The sequence below is a fragment of the Manacus candei genome, unplaced genomic scaffold (assembly GCF_025592945.1).
Source record: "Manacus candei isolate 608988 ecotype Guabito, Panama unplaced genomic scaffold, ASM2559294v1 h1tg000011l, whole genome shotgun sequence".
NCBI classification, from domain to species: Eukaryota; Metazoa; Chordata; class Aves; order Passeriformes; family Pipridae; genus Manacus; species Manacus candei.
The window spans coordinates 25,638,200-25,660,713 of NW_026138059.1; the positions used below are offsets into that span (position 1 = coordinate 25,638,200).

At 37.9% G+C, this 22,514-nt stretch overlaps 1 protein-coding gene across 4 annotated transcripts in view; it reads right to left on the reverse strand.

The window, feature by feature from the left end:
- Window positions 1-382: 382 nt before the first annotated feature.
- SNX14 (sorting nexin 14) overlaps window positions 383-22,514 on the reverse strand; it is a 48,893-nt gene continuing 26,761 nt past the window's right edge. For all 4 annotated transcript variants that reach the window (XM_051777932.1, XM_051777930.1, XM_051777933.1 and 1 more), the window contains 13 exons: window positions 19,783-19,915; window positions 18,406-18,607; window positions 17,356-17,439; window positions 17,133-17,233; window positions 16,743-16,854; window positions 14,864-14,904; window positions 14,571-14,690; window positions 7,493-7,616; window positions 6,816-6,980; window positions 5,659-5,754; window positions 4,865-4,956; window positions 4,654-4,710; window positions 383-1,213 (listed from right to left, as the gene is read on the reverse strand). In XM_051777932.1, the coding sequence (XP_051633892.1) occupies window positions 1,175-1,213; window positions 4,654-4,710; window positions 4,865-4,956; window positions 5,659-5,754; window positions 6,816-6,980; window positions 7,493-7,616; window positions 14,571-14,690; window positions 14,864-14,904; window positions 16,743-16,854; window positions 17,133-17,233; window positions 17,356-17,439; window positions 18,406-18,607; window positions 19,783-19,915 (1,366 nt within the window). In that variant the 3' untranslated portion in view covers window positions 383-1,174. The remainder of the gene's footprint in view (window positions 1,214-4,653; window positions 4,711-4,864; window positions 4,957-5,658; window positions 5,755-6,815; window positions 6,981-7,492; window positions 7,617-14,570; window positions 14,691-14,863; window positions 14,905-16,742; window positions 16,855-17,132; window positions 17,234-17,355; window positions 17,440-18,405; window positions 18,608-19,782; window positions 19,916-22,514) is intronic.

A 22,514-nucleotide genomic window follows, 5' to 3' on the forward strand; every position in this document is an offset into this window, starting at 1 on the left:
GTTTGCCAATATCAGCCCTTAAGAGTAGTTAATTTACAGAATGGTCTTACCCAATAAAACCAGTAACAGAGAGGGCACTTATGGACCAAACTCTACCTGCACACCAATTTTTAGAGTTGTAACAACTCCTTTGGCATAGCCAGAGAGAAGAGAAATAACAATTTTACCTTCCTTTGACAAAGAGAAGGAAAAGGTTTGCAGTAGTAATATAGACAGATAGCACAAAGTGTATTGACAAAGAACACCAATGCTGCATTAGATTGGTTGGTTTGTAGTGAAGGAGGAAATGGGTATTGTCTGAAAGTAAAAACTGAGGAATGCCTATTAAAGTATCGCTGTATTGTTCTGTGAGTAAAACTTGTTAAAAATCCACACATGAAAGTCCATTTCAAAGTCTCTTTTGTAAAGGCTGGGCCAACAAATTAAGATTTACAGCAAAAATCTTCCACCCAATTTTATAGGAATGAATTTTTAGAAAAAGCTGTGAACAGACTTGCATCCTGGGATGCCAGATGTCAGGTAATCCCAGGTAAGAAACTGCAGAAAAATAAAGGCTAAGGTAAAAGTCAAAATCACTTTTCACACCCATTATTACTTTAAGAATGCTTTAGATTTAAAGGTCATGTATTAAATAGACTAAATTACATGTTATTTTCCATGCTCACAGAGAGCATAAAGGCCAAAGATAGTTCTGAGATTATTTGTATGCAACAGATTCAATCCCATAATTTCAGTTTTCTAAAAAATAGTAAGATTTGTTAAGACAGTTAAAAATAACATTATGGGAGCATTCTACAGCTTCTTCCAAACATTTTTTCTACATATCCTTTAAGGAAGACATCCAGTAATTGCTCTTTTGGTAAAGCGTAGGTTGGCTGATCTCTGAGCTGCTTTATTTAATGTCATTCTGTAATTTCACACATGGAGAGATTTGGGGGAAATTAATTTGACTTTTACTGGTAACAGCTAAAACAAATTTTAAACAGAAAGTACAAATATTTTATTTACTTGCAACTGATATTAAATTTTTATGTCTTTATTGAATAAAGATATTTTTTAGAACTTAAATTTTATGTTATTTACAAGAAAATATACAAGGCAAGGTTAAAATGTCACATGTCCATTACAAAAGTGCACAGCAGATGCTACTGGGTGTCCAGCAAGGTCCCTTCACTCACATCCAACTTGACACAGAGCTCGTTTCCTTCGGACCCTGTTAAACAATAAGGGCGAAAAAATTTACTTTCTAGGTTTGAAAACGCATATTTACATAGAAAAGACTGAACTGAGCTGCAACCATTAATGGTATTTGAAAACATCCACTTGAAACCAGAGTTAAGAGAAAGGAAGGCTACTGGGTTTTAATACTATTTGTCAAAATAGGTATTTTCTTTTCCCTCTGGAAGTTCCACCTCTCCCACTCCTAACTACTAAATACAGTTTTCTTAACAGAGCAGTTTTCTGCTCTGGAAATGGTAGTGGAGTGATGTTTTTTCAAGTGGATTTCTTTCCTTCCTCTGCTAGGAATGCTTCTCCCCTCTCAGCTGTCCTTTTCCTTGCATCCTGTCTGACGGACTTCCAAGGGACTGACTGCACATTGTATCGGAGTTTTTCGGCTCTTATCCTTCGACCTTGCTCACTTACGCATGCTGCCATCAAACACATCAAGTGATCCAGCATGTATCCGCGCTGGTACGTGTAGCAGGAAATACCTTTGAGATACCAATCTCAAGAGTGGAAGCAGATGGACATCCCTGCTAATGACAGTTTTCCCATTTCTCCCATCGCAGTTTTCTCTGCCAAAGGAGCAGTGCTTGAAACAAAACTTCCAGGATGCTCAGTTTTCCCTTTAAATGATGACTGACCTGAAATATTTTTTTGTTCTTCACTATAACTACAAACACATTTTGGCATGAAGCAACTCAAAAAGGACTAGTCTCTGCTGAATAGAGAGGACAGGCATTGATCCCCCCCCTGCAATATAACAGATAGTTAAGTAAGAACCAGTCATTGCTTTTAAACTTCCCTGTTACAATTGTTAGAAGGAGAAAATTCTCTTTCTAAATGGCTTTACAGTCTGTTTGCAGTGATTTTGGGGAAACATTTTCCAGGGCTCTAGATGAAAACCACTGCCACTCCTCCATCCATACCCTCTCCACCTTGCATTTCCCTTTTCAGTCCTGGTCCCACTGCCAAACATCACAGATGCAGCACTTTGTTCTGTGTTGCTCTCAGTACATCCAAAATAGGAAAACAGCTGAAGTTCCTAGTTGAAGTATTTTTCTTCCTTTCCTCTACTGAAATCTGGGCCAGTGATTCCCTTGCTCTGTTCCCACCAGCTTCAGGCATAAGGAAAGGGGAAGCCCAGCCCTCAACTCTGCTGTTTCACCAGGAGCAGAGGTGGTATTAAAGGTCCCTCTTCAGCAGGTGGTTATGAAACACTGCAGAGCAGTCAGGCAGTGTCACAGTTACACAGAAAAAAAGAACAGATTAAGGTACAAAACTTGATCTTGATTTGCATTAAATAGTCTTTTCTTGATTTGTTTTTGAAGAAAAAATATTTTACCTCATTAAATATACACAGTTATGGAATCACAGCAGGGTTAGGGTTGGAAGGTGCCTCTAGAGGTCACTTGGTCTAGACCTCAAGCAGAGCTACCTAGAGATGGTTGCCCAGGACCATGTCCAGACAGCTTTTGAACATCTCCAAGGATGAACACTCCACAGCATACCCAGGGCAACCTGGGTCACCTTGGTGACCTTGTGCTTAGTCACCTTCACAGTGAAAAAGTGTTTCCTGATGTTTAGAGGGAACCTCTTGTGTTTCAGTTTGTGCCTGTTGCCTCTGGTCCAGTTACTGGGCACCACTGGTTCTGTCCTCTCTGTACCATACCCTCAGGGATTTACATAGATAAGATCCTCTGAGCTTTCTCTTGTCCAGGCTGAACAATTCCCACCTCTCTCAGCCTCTTCTCATTGGAGAGATGCTCCAGTTCCTTCATCATCCTCATGGCCCTCAACTGAACTCTCTCCAGTATGTCCAGGTCTCTCTTGTACTGGGGAGCCCAGTCCTGCACACAATATTTCCAGATGTGGCCTCACCAGCACTGAGCAGAGGGGCAGAATCACCTTCCTCAACCTGCTGGTAACACTCCTGATGCAGCCCAGGATACTGTCAGTCTTCTGTTCAACTTTGTGTCTATCAGGACACCCTGGTCCTTTTCTGCAAAGCTGCTTTCCAGCTGCGTAGCCCCCAGCCCATCCTGGGGTTGTTCTTCCCCAGGAGCATCTTTGCACTTCCCTTTGTCGAAGTTCCTGAGGTTCAGGAGGTTCCTGTCAGCCTGTTTCTCCAGCCTGCTTAGGTCCCTCTGGATAGCAGCAGGACCCTCTGGTGTATCAGCCACTCTTCCCAGTTTTGTGTCATCATCAGCCTGTCCCATCATCCAGAGCATTAATGAAGATGTTAAACAGGACTGGAGCCACAACAAATACCTCCCTAGGTACTGGCTTGCCTCAATGAGAGTTCATTCCATTGATCACCAGCCTCTGGGCCTGACCAGTGCTTTAAATGCCACTTGTTTTTTTCCATCATCAACTGATGAAAGACCAGTGTTCCTATATATATATATACGCATATATATACACATACACTATTAGCTGCTGTATCTATTACTGGACACAAAACCCATTCAGCAGAGTAGAACAGCAAGTCTAAGGTCTTTTTTTCAGCACGCAAGTTTCCAGGCTACTTCCTTGTTCCCTTGGTCAGCTGGGAAACAAAGCTGGGAAACAAGCTCTTTTACTTGTTTTTAACTGTCTGAACACTGGCATGAGGAGGGCAGCTACAAAGTAGGTCAAACATGCTGAGCCAGCCTCATTTCAGTGGAAACAATGGAAGGTGTCCTGGCTTGTTCCGATACCTAATATTTGTTTCTGTTTATCATGCAAAACAAATCACTGCTGGCACTTTGCAGTTTTCAGACACAGGGTTCATGCAACCAACATCTATTGTTAGTGAGGCATTTTTTATTTGTTGGGTTGTTTTTTTTTTTCTCTCTAGCTAACTAGCAAATTATCTCCTGCTTACTATGAAGACCAAACTGTAAAATTGCTATGTAAAACCCTGTAAAGGTTTGATATACATAAGTAGAAATATGAGATGGATCCCAAACCTAGTGATATGCATTTATATAGCAATTTCTCTTGTGCAAATTCTGTCTCCTTTATCTGGAAAGTTGGAGTTAACATTGCAGTGACCAAACTAGGGCTAAGACACCCTCCTGCCAAACATTCTCAAGAAAAATGCTGCAGCTTGACATGAGCTCTGCATGCAGAATTGGGAAATGCACAAGATAGAGTGGAGACAAATCAGTCAAAGAGAAACACACAGAGATCTCAACCACTGATTGCTCTGTTGAATTCTACTGAAAGACAGCTCATACTTGCTGCATGCTAGACAAACAGCCCTGGGCTGATTTGGAAAGAGCTAATTAACAAAATGTAAGTAACCCAGATTCAAATACTAGAAAAACACAGATTTCCCCCCAAATTTAAAATTATTATTACAAGGGAACAACAGCCAAAATGCACCAGTGACCAGACTCAATAGCAGCTAGAAGAATCCTGCAGTTCTTGAACAGAGTTAGCACATACCTTACTCAGCTCTGGAAAGAGTTCTAGAATCCCAATGTCCAGCAGAACATAGGTTAACTAAAAGAAAACAAATAAAACTAAGGACACTTCAAGGCAACACTACTGCTTTTTATTTTTAACTCTGAATTAGAGCCCACTCCTCTGCTATACCAAACATTCACTTCAGGAAATCCTGTGCCAAAAGGCAAGTTTCTCACATGTTACGAGTTACCTGTTTGTTGAGCACTGGTTGCTGCAGTCCATCAAACAGAAGCCTGATGCCTTCATATTTAGCCTCTTCCCCAATGCACTTCCCTATTAAATCTAGACCAAATTCCAAAGCCAAAATATACAAGTCACGAGGAAGCACTGTAAAACAGCTGTATGATGCAATTATGGTAGTCCAGTAATTATCAACAAAAAAACCCCAGTTTAAATTAAATAAAGAGTTCAAGTTTTATCTATCTCAAATGGTAAATGGAAAAACAAACACGCTTTTGGTTCATCTTTTTTTCCTCCCTTTTCTTCAGGGCTGCACACCTAAGTAATTATTACACTTTTTATAATATCAATCTATTGTCCTAATGCATGGTTTAATAAACCACAATCTGATTTTTTAAAGTTACATTCTGATTAAATGGGCTTCTCTCCCCTCGTCTATACAGTGTAAGGAGAGCTCAGATGTACCTTCTGGCTTCATGGTGTGCCTTTTTTAACCCATTTTTCATCTCGAAAAAATAAAAAACATAGGAACATTCTAAATATGAAGAAATTATGATATTAAGTACATTTGTAAAGCTCTTGATTTCCATCAGCATGTCTTTATTAATTACTACGCTACAGCTTAGTCAGCAACATTTAAATGACTAAACGAACTGCTGGTTTTTTACACCTAGTGTTCTGATCAACTCAAATCTCAGCAGCCCAAGTATTATTTGACTTGGGAAGGTAATGTGACTGTATTTGGGTTATATATCTGCCTGAACAATTAACCACACTCATACAGACAATCATGAAATAGAGAACCTGGAATGTATCTCATCATTTCTTCAAAAGTCTGCTTTGCTCGCCTCTGTTTATCCTGGAGAGAGCGAGGCTCAGTGTTCTCACAGAACACGGCATCTGCAGCAAAAACACATTGAAAAGAAGTCTTTAGGCAGCTACACATCACTGACATATAAATGTGTTTTGGATTGTGGCTTCAAAATTGAGTATCTTTTCTGTATGACCTTGACTGGAAGGGAATTCTAGCCTTGCCAGATCATAGTCTTTTGCTTACATTTACCCTGATCAAATCCAGAATCCTGCTCCTATGGAGGTCAATCATCTTTTCACAATTTGTTTCCATTCTTTTATAAATTTTAAAGCACTATCTTATAAGTTTGGATCAATTCTACTTTAGGTTAGTTATGATCTCCTAACTCACAATTTCCCTTATGCTTTCAAACATATAAGCAGTATTCACACTTTGTGCCAAAAACACTGTCTGGAACTGTCAAAAATTTCAGATTTACCTAAGAACAAGAGAGCAAGAACCGCTGTTCATCAGAAATAACAGGTGCTCAGTTTTGGTTTTAGGCTCTGAAAGACTTACTCCTGTCTTTTTTTGTCTTTCACAAGTTTTCCTTTTGGTTTGATAAGAACAGAGCTGTCTTAATGCCAGAGCTTCTGCAAGATTGTGGTATTTATTTAAATCAGACTGCACTCAGGTGGAGTTGTGTGGACATTTTTCAGATTTTTTTAACCTCTTTCCCCTTTCCTTATTCAAAGGTCAAGAACAGTCAAGCCCTCTCAAAAGCCTACCACAACAAAGGGAACAAATAAAAGAGAAACAATAAAGGACTGTGATGTAGCACAGAAGTGAAGTAACTTAAAAGACTGCATAAAACATGCATGCTGTGATACATTAAACAACCTTTATTTTGTTTCTGTTGTTCCTTGCACAGCTTAGCAAATTACTACTCATAATACTTTTTTCTGTAATCATCACTAACAGACAACATGGCTGACTCAGTATCTTTCCACAATGAGCTTTTGCAGTCTTTTTATAGGCACACTTGATTTTTAAAACTCCACTAGCTTAGTAAGCTTTGCAGAGTTTAGTACTTGGAAACTTCAAAGAAAGGATTTCAAATATCAAACTGAAGCAGTACTTTTACACCAAAGATTTAACTATTACTAACCTCTCAGCAGCGTTATCAGAGAAACCAACCGGTGCTCCTCAAATAGTTGTTCTAATTTGTAATGCAAGTAATAGTCTGTGTACAGTTCCAATGTATTTTTGAAGAGAATTCTTCCTCCCATCAAGAGATGATGCAGCCAGTCAGGAATGCGGAAAACTACCCTACCTGCAATGTTACAGAGACATACATATATGAGGCTCTCCTGACACTCTTGACAAAGGAATCATTTATTCAAAAGTAAAAAACAATGATTGCAAGCAAGCAGTATTTTAGTTTTGTTAGTGCAACGCTGAAAAAATTGGTATTCTCCACAGTGCTTATCAAATACTTCCTTTAGCTATTTTTATTAATTAAATCATTCCCATTCCCAGAGTGTATGAGCAGCCTAGGCACACCTGAGAAAAGTGAAGGGACCTACTCCCATAAGCTCATAATACTGCGATGGAGAAAGAAAGAGACATAACAAAACAAGCAATAATGAATGATAAAAAAAATGACATTCTCGCACCACAATAAAGTCTTCTAAGGAATGACTGTGTCACTAAGTTGTATACTGATATGCTTGAAAGTGCTGAGCTATATATGAGTCCTAAAACAGAATTTGATTTCTTACCAAAGAACATGAACTTCACATTTGGCATGAAGTGTATGAATAATTAAGAGAAATCACTTCTTACCAACATACATTAGGTAGTCATAGACTCCTTCGACAGTCAGCATTTCCATGAAGTAGTTCTGATTTTGTCGCCTTTCTGTATTCTCAGACCGGTTTGCATTATTCTTGAATAAATCATTAAAAAGCTAAAAATAGAAACATAAGACTGACACCATTTGCATTCAAAGGCAAAAGGACAGCAATCAGTCCTTTGGGTTGTTTTTTTCAAAAGAAGTAGCTTCTTTCCAGAGCTTTCAAAGAACTAATCACAGGCGTTGATTCGTTTCATTGTTTCTGGGTTTGTTTTTCTGAATTCTTCACTTTCCAATAAAGAGCATGTCACATGTTGCCAAGTTACACAACCAAAATACCTGGGTTCAGAACAAATCAGCAGGGTGTCTGAGACATTAATTCATGAGTCTTTTTGCTCCTGCTACCTTCTTCCAACCTAAACGATTCTGATCCTACGACACTGAAGTATTTCTAAAAGTTCCTGTTGGCTTCCATTTTGAAATAAATACAATGGTTTCTGGACAAAATATACAATTTTTTTTATGTACAGAAATACCTTTTCTCCCTGCCAGCTTAATTCTTTACAGCAAAAACTTCATAAATCTTTTAAAGTTACTAAAGTTTGGGTTTCTTCACATTTATATAATTTCTCAATTAATATTCCTTTAGCCTTCTATTTTCCAATGTCATCACACCCCTCCCTGATCCCTCTATTTCCTTGGTTTTGGTTCTTTCTTAAAAGATATTATAATCCTCGCAATACCCCAAGAGGCTCTTCCCTGAACACCATAAGGGGTCCCATACCACCTAGGCAGTACTCCTTGCCCCCTCTGCCCTCAAGTCTGTGCATTCCAGCAGCTGTAAAGGAAAAACTCTTGGAATCCTGATGGTTTTCATATTTAATACCTAGCAATCTCTATTAACAGTTTATTTTAAATTATCTTATCCCCAAAATAGTTGATCTAAAGATAAAATAATATTTATACAAAATACTCTGTATTACAAAAAGAAAGTTCAAAAGTTTATGCCAAGGTCCTAAAAAAAATATTCCAGAACTAGAAGCAAAGGCAACATAATCATAGCATTCCTGTGTTGAGATGATTGCCACTGTCACAGGTTTTTCTTTATCGCTCCCAAATTAAAATTACTTCCAAAGAACAGGAAGTAATTTGCTTATATGTGGTTCACTTTCTATACAGCAATTCTCCCTGAAATAAATAAAGCCATAAAACATGCAAATCACAAGCTCTGAATCATGCAAGTCTCTAAACAGAATGCTCTGCACTCTTAGGAAAAACTACATCAGGACATCTGGCAAGACTCAGGTTATGACCTGTACTTCTTCAGGCCCTCTCTTTTGTTAAGTGCTAAGCTGCTGGTATTATCTTCACAAGGTTCACTCAAACTAAACAACACCAGGTTATTATATAAATTACATGAAAGGGCAAATATGGTTAATGCACTGGGGGATGACTGGTATCCAGGAACGCAACAAACCTACAAAGAACACGTAATTATTCACGCCTACTGTATGAAAGCGTCCCTGGTATGTTGTTTAAAAAACCCTGTATAAACTGAAGTCTATATCCTCCTCAATATTGAAAAAATCTAGCTGAATTACTGTAACTTAAACAAGAGCCTCCTTTATTTTTTAGATAGACCCCATGACCTGACAGAGCCAACTCAAAGCAGCCCATTGTGCAATGTAGACATAGGTTCAGGAGTGTCTGGAGGCCAAGCTAAATCATTAACAGCAACCTGGTAGGTGACCTATAAAAAAAAAATCAAACATGAAGGCCAGCTTAGGGCAAAGCTTTCTGACTTCCAAACGCTATTTCCACTTTCATCCCAAACCAGAAGCAGCATCTTTTGAATGATGCATGTATCTCTGCACATGGATAATCTGTCTTGCACCTTAAATATAATGGTTCCTTGATCAGAGTCAAGCTTTGAAAGCTCTGACTCTTGCATGTGGCATTTCAGAACGTAACAGCAGTACAAGGCATGGCAAAACAGCTGAGCCAACGACCAGTTTTTATAAAGTACATTTTTTATACTATTCCAGTGAAAGTGAATATTCTATAGTCATTTGCAATGCACGGCAGCAGCCATAACACAAAGTGGCATTACATCTCTACTTCTACGTTTTGTGCTTTCCAGAATTTTGCTTCTGAGGAAATTCAAGTGAAAAATATACAATTGGTTATCTAACACAAAAGTTGAGATTACATTCACAATTCAGATAAGCACAGGATTTTGCCTTGAATGTTTCTCTGCATGCTAATATTTGAGACTGGCAAGACAAACCTCAATGCTATCATTATTCACAAGTATCTTTAAGATTAAATAGTAATTGCAATTATAACCACGAAATATCTTAAAAGTCGTTGGATGAGGAAATTCCATGAATTGGTATTGATTAATAATGGGAGTCAAGCTCTTGAAGCAAGTGAAAGATATTAAGAAAAAGACCAAAGCAACCCCTTGTACAATAGGCTATCGCACCTTGATGGGAAAAACGAGGAAAGTAAGCGTGAATGCTCACATAAAGTGCCTCACAGGAAAAAAAGAAGTTACGCAACGGTTAGCAAGCACATATGCAAACATACACCCGTATACGTTCCAGCACAGGTGAGGTGTATAAAAGCAATACCATGACTATGAACAATACCCACAGCCATCGGCATGAACCTCTCCCCTGTTTTTCCTGCTCATTTGCAAAGTACAGAGGATTATAACAAAATGGTAAGAAGAAAGAATGTATGTAGTGCCTGAATCACATCAGTCAGGGTGTACCCTACTCATGGCAACAGAGTTGGCAGCACCAGCACTGGGGAAATGTGCATTGTATTCTCAGTAGATTCCAACATGTTGAAACTGGAATAAACAGATCTGCTTCAGACAAGGTATAGGAGAACACTGTGGCAATAAAAGCATCAGCTGGAAAGCAACTCTACCATTTACCAAAAAACTGAAGAACTTTCTTACTATGAGATAACATGCTTCTCTCACAGGTGGGCACTCAAAAAGACCAAAACTTTTGTCTCTCTGGCTGCCTGCCAGATCCCCTCATTGACTCCATACAGGTAGTTCACACAGTCCTGGTAAAGACATCCACCTCCATCACCAGGAGTGAGGGTGCCTGGCTACTGCACAGCACTTATGTCAGAGAATCACAGAGTGGTCTGGGTTGGAAGGGACCTCGAAGTTCATCTAGCTCAAACCCCCCTGACATGGGCAGGGACACCTTCCACTGCACCGGGTTGCTCCAACCTGCCATTTAACAATTCCAGGGATGGGGATTCCACAGCCTCTATGGGCAACCTGTTCCAGCATCTAACCACCCTCACAATGAAGAATTTTTTCCTAATATCTATTCTAAACCTACTGTCTTTCAGTTTGAAACTATTTCCCCTTGTCCTGTCACTAAACGCTCTTGTAAAAGCCTCTCTCCAGCTTTCCCTTCAGGAATTGGAAGGCCACACATCTTCACAAAGGTGTCATGTTCTACCAACACAAGTGAACTGCAGAACTGAACAGGTAAAGTCTATGCCAAACATATCTGGGGAGTAGGGAGGGGTGCTACTCCAGCCTAGCTCTGCTCTGGCCTTTGAACTGAACACCCTTGGTGCCTGCATTCCTAGACAGAATTTTCCAGTTTAGTTTCATCTGAAGTAAGTTCAGTTAATGAGTTCTAAGACAGCTTCCTAGTATGAGAAGAAGTGTGACACGCAGAGGTGATCAGGAGATTTACTTCCAAAAAGCATCATCGATACAAACTAAAGTGGTCTGGCAGATGAAACCAGTGTTGCTTAAAAATCAAATCCAGGAAGTGACAAGGTGTAAATGGCCCAGTGTCCTGGCACCCAGCACAAATCTTTTCTCACGTGTGGGCTGACTTGAGAAAGAGAAAACTATCTTCCAAAGAAGGCACGAGCACCCCAGCAAATCAGCAAGAGGGATGAATTTCAAATGTGCATGGGAAAACTCAGCAGAGACCATAACCCAGCATAACCTGGTTTATCAGATCTCTAATAATTACCATTAATTGTGTGAGTGTGTGCACCCTGGTTGAACTGATAGATGGCAAATTAATGAGAAAGTAGTCGGCACATGAATACCTCATGCATACTCGCCTCTGCTGGTCAAAATTAGTACTATAATTTGAGCACAGATATTCAGCATCTGATCACAGAACTGTCTTGCAGCCTCCCCCAAGGCAAAGTGTCTTGAGTGCCCATCATTAAATAATAATCACAGCTCTGCAAGAGATACACTGAAGTGTGAAAGTTTCCATCCATTTACAGCAAATGGCTCCCCAAAACAAAACAGATTTCTTCTGGGAAAGAAAAAAAATATTACAAAAACATATGCAGAACCAATTATTCATGAAAGAGCTAATTAGAATAAAGGTGCTTAGAAAAACAGTGAACTCACTCTGACCACAGAAGGTGAGAAGGAATGGAGAGCTGGGGCTAGCCTCATCTTTTTTGCTCTGTGCAAAGAAACTCATATCCTGTGACAAGAGCATCTGCTACAGGCTAAGCAGCACTGCCAGCAACAACTTGGCCTCAGACTCTACAAACTTGTGTCTCCAATGAACTGCATACACGGCCACTTGGTCAGCAGTGATACAGAGGTTTCTCCCACAATGATATTTCTGAAAATGACACCCAAAACCGGAAGGCAGTAAAGATCTATGTTTTGCTTAAGGACACTTCAGTATTCCAAAAGAAAAGCCAAAGTACAGACAGCTCTTTGCTTTCCTGGGATCATCATGGTTGAAAAGCATTGGGAAAACCTCATTTCAGAGCCTGAATTTCCGTACACATATTCTTTTACAAGAATAACATGCTGACACTTCAAAGAATGTGTTTACATTTTAACTGAGCAATGCTTCAAAATGCAAAGCTGGTAGCTCAGGTATTTAAGTATGTTAAACATATTAAAACTGCTCACTTCTACAGTTCTTGTCAGATCACAATAAAAAAAAATTATCTGATTGTTCATCCTCTGTTGTAGTGTGCTGTCAGCTGTTTTATAAAGAACATTTGAATTATTTATGCATGTACTCTGTTTCTAGCACAAAAACTCTACATATGATTTTTAAGACTGCTGATACATTTATAACCCTCTGAATAGAGAGCAATAGCAAAATATCTTAACCTTGGAAATAGTGTCCAAGGTGAGAAAGAACTTGAAATGAAGGATACTAATTTTGTGTATATGCACATGTAAGCTAACACTAAATATTGGCTGTAGTAATTCAGCCTTCATGTTCAGAAGATGAAACCCAAACAAATTAATAGATTTAACTGCTATTGAACTTAATCAGTATAAACATTTTGTGGCTGTAAATTCTGTAAGTGTCATAACACTATAAAAATGTCCATAGTGAAGGAGATCAAAAGGTCCATTTTTTCAACAGCCCATCACTACCAAGAACCATAAATGGATCCTGGGAACAATCACCCTAGACAGTACTTTTCACCAAATTCTTCCAGTCTCCAATTGTTTTCAACTAAAAAAAAAAGTTCAAGAGCTGGATTCAGTCTCTCTGTAGGTATTCACCCCGAATACATTCCCTTTTTGTGAATTTGTCCTCTCTCACTGCATAGTTGTTTAAGTTCCACAAATTTACTAACCATTGCAAGAGCTACCACTTTTTGTTTTGAACACAACTCCTACCACCTTCATTTAGCACCTCTTAGTTTTTGCAGTAGAGAAGAGAGGGAAAGAAAATCCACCCCAATCTTTATCCCCTGTCCTCTCATGCTAAGCATTAGACTTCAGACTATCATACATTTCCCACTTACCACTTTGCAAAATGAAGTGTCCCAGCTGACACTTAGTCATGGAAATATTTAGGTTGAAAAAGACCTCTAAGATCATTAAGTCCAACCGTTAACCCAACACTGCCAAGCCCAATACTAAACTATGTGCCACATCTACACATCTTTTACATACCCCTAGGGATGGTGACTCCATCGCTTCCCTGGGTAGCCTGTTCCAACGCTTGACAACCCTTTCTAGCATGAGATTTTTTCCTGATGTCCAAACTAAACCTTCCCTGCAACAACATGAGGCCATTTCCTCTCTTCCTATCCCTTGTTACTTGGAAAAAGAGACTGGGACCTGTGTAGTCCAGTCTCACATGTAATTCAACTCCTCTTCCCAAGCAAATGAGATAGCAGGAAAGCACATACTACTGAGCTTTCCTTTAGAACCTCTCACATGGCGAAGTGTATGCACATTCCATATTTAGTCCTGAACCACAACAGCTCTGTAGCACTGAGTTTGGGTCTTTGAAATCTGAGACCAGAAACAATATTCCTCTCTAAATTCCACAAATACACGATCACTCTAATGCAGTCCAACACAGAAATATGAAGACTAGCGTCTTTCTAAAGCCCCTGAAGCTAGCAGAAATCTTTACATTACATTTTACCAGGCTCTAACTACAAATACAGGAAAACAAAGAAAGGAACTATCTTTACCTGCAGACAAATAAAAGATTGAAACTGGTAAGTGCTAAACTTTCACTGTGCCAATGCTAGAAAAAGTAACTATGCACGAAGTGATACAGTTAACCTATTAGGAATGTCAGACAAGGATGAACACTTCGAAGGCAGATAAACAGGTACCTTGACATTTTGGCTTGTAGCACTTCCACAAGTCACATTTTCATCAAACACTCAAGCTCTTCACTTTGAAAAGGAAGTTTCCTAAAGACACTAAAACATTCCCTGTTTTACACCTTTGCTTTCCCCCCTTCTTCTCCTCTCTGTACTTCACAGGCTCTCTACTTTGTTTCCTCATCTCCAAATATACCAAGATGTAAAAAACAACAGCAACAACAAAACTACAAAACTTGCCCACAACCCTCAAAAATCATTCAAAGGTATTTATACATCAGAAGATGACAAAAGATCTCTCTGCTACTATTCTCTCTCTTGTATGAAATGGCAACACAAAATAGGTAAATTTTTATATTTATGAGAGGTTTTTTTGTTTATTCTTTCCATTTTCATGGTATGGTCAGTCTTCCCCACTCCTATGAAGTGGGAAAGGAACATGACTTACTATACCTTCTTATTATTTTCAGAAGTGGGACTCAAAATGGTAAGTTCAGGCCTACTTGGTTTAGGCTTGGGAGATTCACAGGAGTTGATAAAATTCATGATGAACGGCTCCAAATGCTGACCTTTCTGAAAAAAAAGATTCAAGTGACAGGTCATTCATATAATTATAGGAAAATGAAAACTAAACAAGAAAAGCATTTTCAAACAAAGTGTTGAATAGTCTGTAAGTTAGTAATCTTGTAAAATTAGTTACTGAAGTTATTTAGTTATTATGTTGGCAACCTGAAAGAATTACTCACCTCTTTCATGAGTTTCCCTGGAACAGATTTTATGATTTTACCTATAATTAGAAATAAACAAAAACTTTGTTATCACTGTCTGATTTGAAAGACCTTTTTCTCTGCTACATTTTAAGTACTTACTGTCTAGTCATTACTTAAAAACATAATAATTTTTTAAAATCTGATTTTTTTTTTATTTGGTACAAAAAGCTAAGAAAATAGCCTTGTGCATAACCATCTTGCAACTTACTGCTTAGTATTCTTCAAGAAAAGATACTTAAAATATTAAAAATATACAGATTATTTCTGAGTACTTAAAAAAAGCTCTCGCAATAAAGTACTGTAAGTCTATCTTTTAATTTTTTTAGAGGCTTAAACATAAATATCTATATATGCATATATATATTTATATATATGTGTATATATTTTTTTTTATATATGTGGTATATATAAAAATAGCAGCGTAACAGCAGTACTACTACAACACCAGGTACAGGTAAAATTCCCTGTCCTTAAGTTCTTCATAGAATCATAAACAGTCATCACAGAAGAAATCAAGATAACCAAGATTCTCCTCTTTCCATGAAAAGATCAGCTAATCTGGAGGGATTCTGGGGAGATCCAGCCTCAAAAACCCTTCTGAGTAAAATTTTATAAACTGGACAGGTTACAGCTGTGGCCTTAAAAATCAGCTCTTCTGTCCTGATAAGGCTATCAAGATATGGCACAGTAACTTGGAATACTGAAAAATGAAAGTGTCCAGGACTAGTTTTATTTTAAGCATTACATTTACTGTAATACTTTTTTATCTACATGTCATTAAATTTGAAATTTACATCGGAAAGTATGTAAAATGATCAGATGATAATAATAAACACTCTCATCCTCATAAAAAGCCCTATTGAAATGCCAAGACTTGTTATAGTGCTGTTTATGGAAGTGAAGTACAGTGTCAGGCAGGAAATGCATTACAGTAAACACCATAATTACAAGCTTTTTTTAAACAATGTACGGTTGGATCTAGAAGAGAGATCTGAAACAAAAACAAAACCTTTCAACAGGATGATGAAAAGCAAAATCTCATTCAACAACTCATAAAGCACATTAAGCCCCAGTAGGTTCACACCAGGACTAGGAAATGCAGAAATGCAGTGACAGTTCAGACATGGCTTTTGGTACCACACCAGTGCCAGAACAATAAGTGGTACAAGACGTGAGGTTGACCTCACCAGCTCAGGCCCACTATTCTGAGACAGCTACACTGCAGCCAAGCTGTAAAGTCACACTGCAGTCTACTTTTTTCATTTATTATGAACTCTTACATTAGACATCACAAATCTCACAACTTCTCAATTTCCATTTGACCTGCCTATATCACACACACACACCACTGCCTCAAATCTATTAACTAGTTCATGTTAAAAAAGATCTTAACACTAGCTAAGACTAGAAATATCAAATATGGTAGCTTTCAGAATAAAATAAACAGATTTTAATCAACTAAAATCCAAAGACAGTTTTATATTAAAATTCTTCATACCATCTCATCTGTAAACAATGACAGACTCATGCAGATTTGACTTGTGACAATACCGTAAATCTTCTTGAATGATGAAATTTATTAATAGAAATCTTATCATCTTGCTTTCTGACACAAAAATTCAAAAGCAACCACAAACACCTTTCTTCATAATTTCAAAAAGGTCTTTTTTCTTCAAGAAAGAAGTATCAGCATATCTTCCTTGCTTTTAGGGGCTGTGAAGGAGCAGAGTTCTTATTTTCCACATCCACAAGAATTATCTATTCATTACTACTATCATTCAGAGAATCACAGAACTCAATCACAGCATCCACAGTATTACTATTTGTCAGCATAAACAAGTAGCATATTACATACCAAGATTCACATCGGGTAACATTTTATCAAGAAACTGAGTCTCTCCTCCATTAGGGGACAGGAAATCAGCTAAAAGCTGGCTGTTACTCAGTTCTGGATGTTGTAGAAGTTTCTTTGAGACAGAAGGAAATAAAGAAGTACTTTAGTCTCTAAAAATCAGTTTCTCTATAGCAAAAATATATTCAAAGAGCATTATTTTGCCATAGATATCGTCATTTGCAATAGATTTCTGTTTTCAGTCACTTTAACAATTTTTATTTGCCCAGCTGAACCCTTGGGCAAACTCTGTAACTGAAGTTCTTGGAAACAAACAAAAGAAGCAGATATTCTTTTACAAGTTTTGTATCATTAGTTTCAGAATATTCTTTAGTCCAAATGTTTTTTTGATACCTGCAGATATTCCTGAAACTCCTCTCTCTTGGATTTTAAGAACTCATAGTTCTTGGGGCCAATGATTCGCTTTGAGGGAAGCTGAGCATCAGGAAACGTACCTAACAGAGATAAACTATTCTTGTAATGCAATAAACATTGGTTTCATTGTAACACATGATAATCATAAGGAATGATAATCACAGCAGGGGAAAAGTGGTTTTCCAGATGATGGAGAACATACCATGAAATTCTGTAAGCTTCGACTCAAGCACATAAAATTCTAGATACCTCCTGTAGACAGACCAGTGTTCAGGTTCATGTCCAACTGGGGGAAAAAAAGTCAAAAACCAGGTTTTATGCCACCAGAGAGACAAATTAGCAAAAGGAACCGTATGATGGATTATTACAGGAAAAATCTCAGTGACCTTAGTCCCCTATATTGTAGTAACAAACTTTAAGATACCTTTAGTGTTAAACTGAAATGCATAACTAGACAGATAGATATGGTAGGCAGATATGGTACTAGCAAGGTAACTATCACATCATTTAGAGGATTCCTAAAATCTAAACAACTAAGTGCTCCATAACTTCAAAATTTATGTGGGATGCTATGTTAGATCTATTTTCAAACTTTTAACCAAATTATTTACAGAAATAGTACTTGTTGAATACAGTCCTCTGTATCATCAGCTTGAACATTGATCATTCTTAATCCTGGAAGATATCACTAAATAACTCTTAAATACTTTCTGCTTATTGTGCTTATTATTAGTCTCACTAACACAAATACACACAGCCTCTGGATGATGCTGTTTTCCCTCACTTCATATGGATATATTGCTGTCTAGATACTGATAAACTAACTGCAAGCCAGTACAGTTCCTAATAAGCAAAACATTTTAATTTTCTAAGAACTATATTTTAAGGTTATATAAAAAGTTATTTATTTCTCATTATTCCAAAGTTCAGAGTAGGTGAAAGAAAAATAAGCCAGGTGCCTGTTAATGTGAACTGTAGGATAAATATTTTTGGAAAGAGAACATCTCGAACTCTGGCACAGAGTCTAAATATAACTGATAGAACTGATTCATGCTGAGGAATCAGTTCTCAACTTGCAAAAACAAAATGTGATCATTTATTTCTCAAACGCATTTCCTCATAACTTTCAAGCCATTATTTCAAAATCAGAACACATATGCAAAGCACACTGCAAGAGCTATCAGAGGAGAGCATGCTATAATAATTTTGAGTTCACTTTTAAATGACACTGGTTTTCCACAACATTGCATACCTGCCCTTCTATCATTTCTCTCTACATCAATGCAGAATACAGGAATTCTCTCCTTTCTGTCTTTTCTTTCCAGGGAGGGATCATCAAAAAAATCTACATATGGGATGCTAATTTTCCATGCAGCAAGGTTGCGGGGTGTATTTGGGGTAGTGACAGCCTCCTCAGGAGAATCATCTTCCATCACCATAACGCCTTCTTCAATCTGTAAAGATTCAAACACAAAGATCTCTATTTTAAACACAAAGATTTCCGTTTTAAACACACATTTTCTATTTTAACTGGTACAAGCGACCTCTCCAAAACTTCTATAAGGCAATGAAACATAAATCAAGTTTCAAGTATGTGTCACTAAGCAATAAAAGAAAAAGAAATCATTTCATTAATGGAGATCCCATGTAGATTAATTTCTGGGTTTAGATCCGCTGCAAATTAATTTGAAATTAGCAACTTTTAGTGAGATCAGAAAATTTTTACAGTGCTATCAAGTTCCATAGATGATACTTCAGGAAGAGGGAGTGGGACACAGAAGTACTAAAGGAGAGACAGCTGGAAGAAAAAAAACCAAATCTATCTAGAGTTCTAAGTTGTTGAGTGCTCTCACCTTCTTCTGAAAACAATTCTGAACCAGGTGAATAATACAAACTCACATCAACACTTTTAGCTTCAGGCTAATAAGCATGGGAAATAAGCTAGCAGTTTATCAAGGTGATGAACACTTAAATGTTTTGGTTGTTAGAACAGCTCAAAAGATTGAACTGACAGACACTCTGTAAAAAATACGTGGCTACCTACAGCTTCTGACCAATTCCTTCCTCTTGCCTTTTAAAATTTTCCATTTGTCCCCCAATTGTGCTTCAGATAACAATGTCCCATGCAATAAATTCTACCATTGGCTGTACCCATGGCTGTTTACACGGAAGAAAAGCATTGAGGGAGACACCCAAGACAAATAAGAAAGGACTGCTGCTCCTGTCCTTCAGAGAAAAAGCTGCACAGACTAACTTGACAGCAATTTCTCCACTACTTTATGGTTTTAAAGTCTTGTAGCAAACTTCAGAAGAGCCACGTATGCAATGCTACACATGCCATTTTATAAATGTAGGTAATAAGGCATGGTAAGTTTTTAGAGAAAAATTCATTTCCTACAAAAATGTCTGACTGCTACTTTTAATAATTCTATGTACTAAGGCAATAAGCTCAGAGGCACACTAACTGGGAATGTGGTCTTGCCTTTGAATGAATACAGGGAATACAAAGCAATTTAATCAGAAGCCAGCACATGAAAACTTTGTAGTGAGGATGGCAGAAACTTAACATTTTCAAATAAAAAAGGAAAAAACCAAACCACCCCAAATCAACAAAGACGCTTTTACTCACGAAGTCATCTTCTCCTTCGTTTAAGTTATAGTTCGGCAACATAGCTCCTTCCATTGCAGAACTCTTGAATACACCTTTTATTTTGTTCCCTATTTTGCTGATTCCAAATGATTCTCCTCTCTTCTGTGTGGTCCTAGAATCATATAAGCCACAGTTCACAACACAAGGCATATTATTACACAGCTGCTCAGTAGGCCATTGCACACCATTTGCAGATAAGACAACTCTATAAACAAGTAGACAATATATTTACAGTTCCACTTAGGTCAAAATTTATTTATTTATAATTCTGTTCTCTGATCAATCAGCAAAATTTCTTGATTACACTTTTAAGAGAGACGGGATTTCCATATGTTTAACCACAAGAAAACTCTTGGAATAGTATCCTAGGAATTCAGGACATAGAATAAACAATTAGCTAGGTAAAACAACTTTGTTTTGACAGCAGAAACTGTGGTATTGCTACAGGCATGCACATTGAGAAGGTCATTAACTTTGTCCTTTTCCATGTACTCATATTTGAATATTTATCCACTCCTGCCAAGTACTTTAAATGCTGCAGTTAGATGAACTTTCTTAATGGAATTTTACAAACAGGTATCATTCAAGATAGATCTCAATTTTTAAACAGTAAGGACAGACAAAAGGAATGTTCAAGGAGCAAGACTGAGCATGAGAGAAAACAGATGCAACTGAAGAATCTTGGCTTGAAGAGAGTCTGACTGAAAGATGAAGACTTTGTAAAGTCTTGGGTAGGAAGCACACTCCTTATGAAGAGAACAGATTTTGTAGCATTCTTATGCCTTATACGAGTCCTGACACCAAAGATTACTTCATGCATAGAAACACTAGTAATTCTGGAAAGAAAAAAGTTTCTGTTGAATATGGAATCGGCTGGCAGTTACTTAGGGTGATTCAATATATGCAGTTGACAGGTAAGTTAAAAATCGATGCAGTGAACTGCAGAATCAAAGATTCAAAAGAAATGTATAGACCGATATTAAAAACACAATTGGTCCTTTGGAGGACAAAAAAATATCTTGTTTCTTTTTCCTTTAAAACAAAAAATTACTGACTACTGAACAGTAGTACAAACAGAACAGTAGTGATCAGCGGATAAAAAAATCTTCACTGCCTATAAAACCCTGCAGACAAGATCAACTGCTGACTCCAACCATACGTGTGTGTTACTAATGATCTTCCTGTTTATAATTTTACACAGACTGTGTACTTGACTAAAATTGCGTAATTTCCAAATCTTTTGCTTTTTGCATCTCATATTATCATGAGCTCCAAAGCAGACTGGAACCATCTATCTTACTTATCTCTGCTATGCAAAGATAAGGTTGCTTGGCTGCTTGTAGTCTAAATCCATGCCTGAACAATTTTACTCAATTTTTAAACACCCTGTACCACACATTACCGTGCTGAACTGAACCGTTTCATGTTGCTACTTGACTCTTGTTCAAGTGCTTCAACACTGGGTTAGAAAATACAAATCTCAATCAGACAAAACTAGTTTTTCTGGAAGGTTAACAATTAAGACCTCTGTGTTGACTGTTAAAGGAAGTTTTCATCATTCCTGTGAAAACCTGTGCAATTCTCAAGAGCTTCAGCAAAAACATTAATTTGCACTAGCTCTGTGATTTGATAGGAGTACTCCAGGCTCAAAGCAGTTTTCCCACACTGATCATGCTCCATCTGAAGGTAGCATACACCTGTGCCTGTACTGAGCTGTATGGGGCCAGGACTCACCCTGACAGCTAGGAAACCAACACTTCAGCCCCAGTGCTGAGCCCAAAGATTACACCAGGTGAATAAAGAGCAATCACTGAACTGGACAAGTATAAAGTGACAAACTAGGATGGGATTCCCTTCACAGGAAGAGATAAACTCAGAACAAATACTGGTGAGTAAGAGGGTACACGGAAATTCTCCATATACAGAGAGAACAAAGGAGTGGTTTGGTAAAAGTCCTTGAGCAAGCACACAGAGCACAAACCACATTAGATGAACATGGCAAAAAATCTGTGGATGCTGGATATGGACAGACAGCAGGATGACTGACATTTTGAAGAAACGGAGCAAGAAAAAAAAATATATACCAAAACCAGGCATTAGGATGAAAATCTAATATATTCACTGGCTAAGCAGAAATAGGAGAAAGAACTTGATGCTAGGTAGGAGGAAAGAGATGGGACTAGGATGGGGCAGGCTCAAGACATGAGGGACCAAAGAGGATAGCAGGTAGCTAGTTTAGAATAGAGATTAGAATTTTTAAGACCTGTCAACTCTGCTACTGTCAACAAATATATATATACAAAACTCGCTGGAAAGAGTATCCCACTCCCTCTGGTGCTAATCCACGTAATAACATTATTAGATGGTCATTCTATAGTTTGCTTTCTTGGCAGGGTCCTCTGTGGAGAGCCTAAATGTTCCAACATTCCTGATGAATGTTGGAATATGATGACAACAAAATATCGGAATACTTTTTTTTTTTTAAACATTTCAGGAGCCACACATACCTAACATTAAAAAAATTAAAATTGTTGTTCGCTCTATAACGGGGAAATGCAGACCAAAGTTTGCAGTAGTGCCACTAAGCACTATGGCATTCTTTAATCATGGATGGTTGCCAAACTATTTTCCCACAGGATACCTCCCTCATTCAGTGCATCAAACAGATCTTGGCAAGTGATGAGCCAGGGCTACACAGATGAAGAATGCTG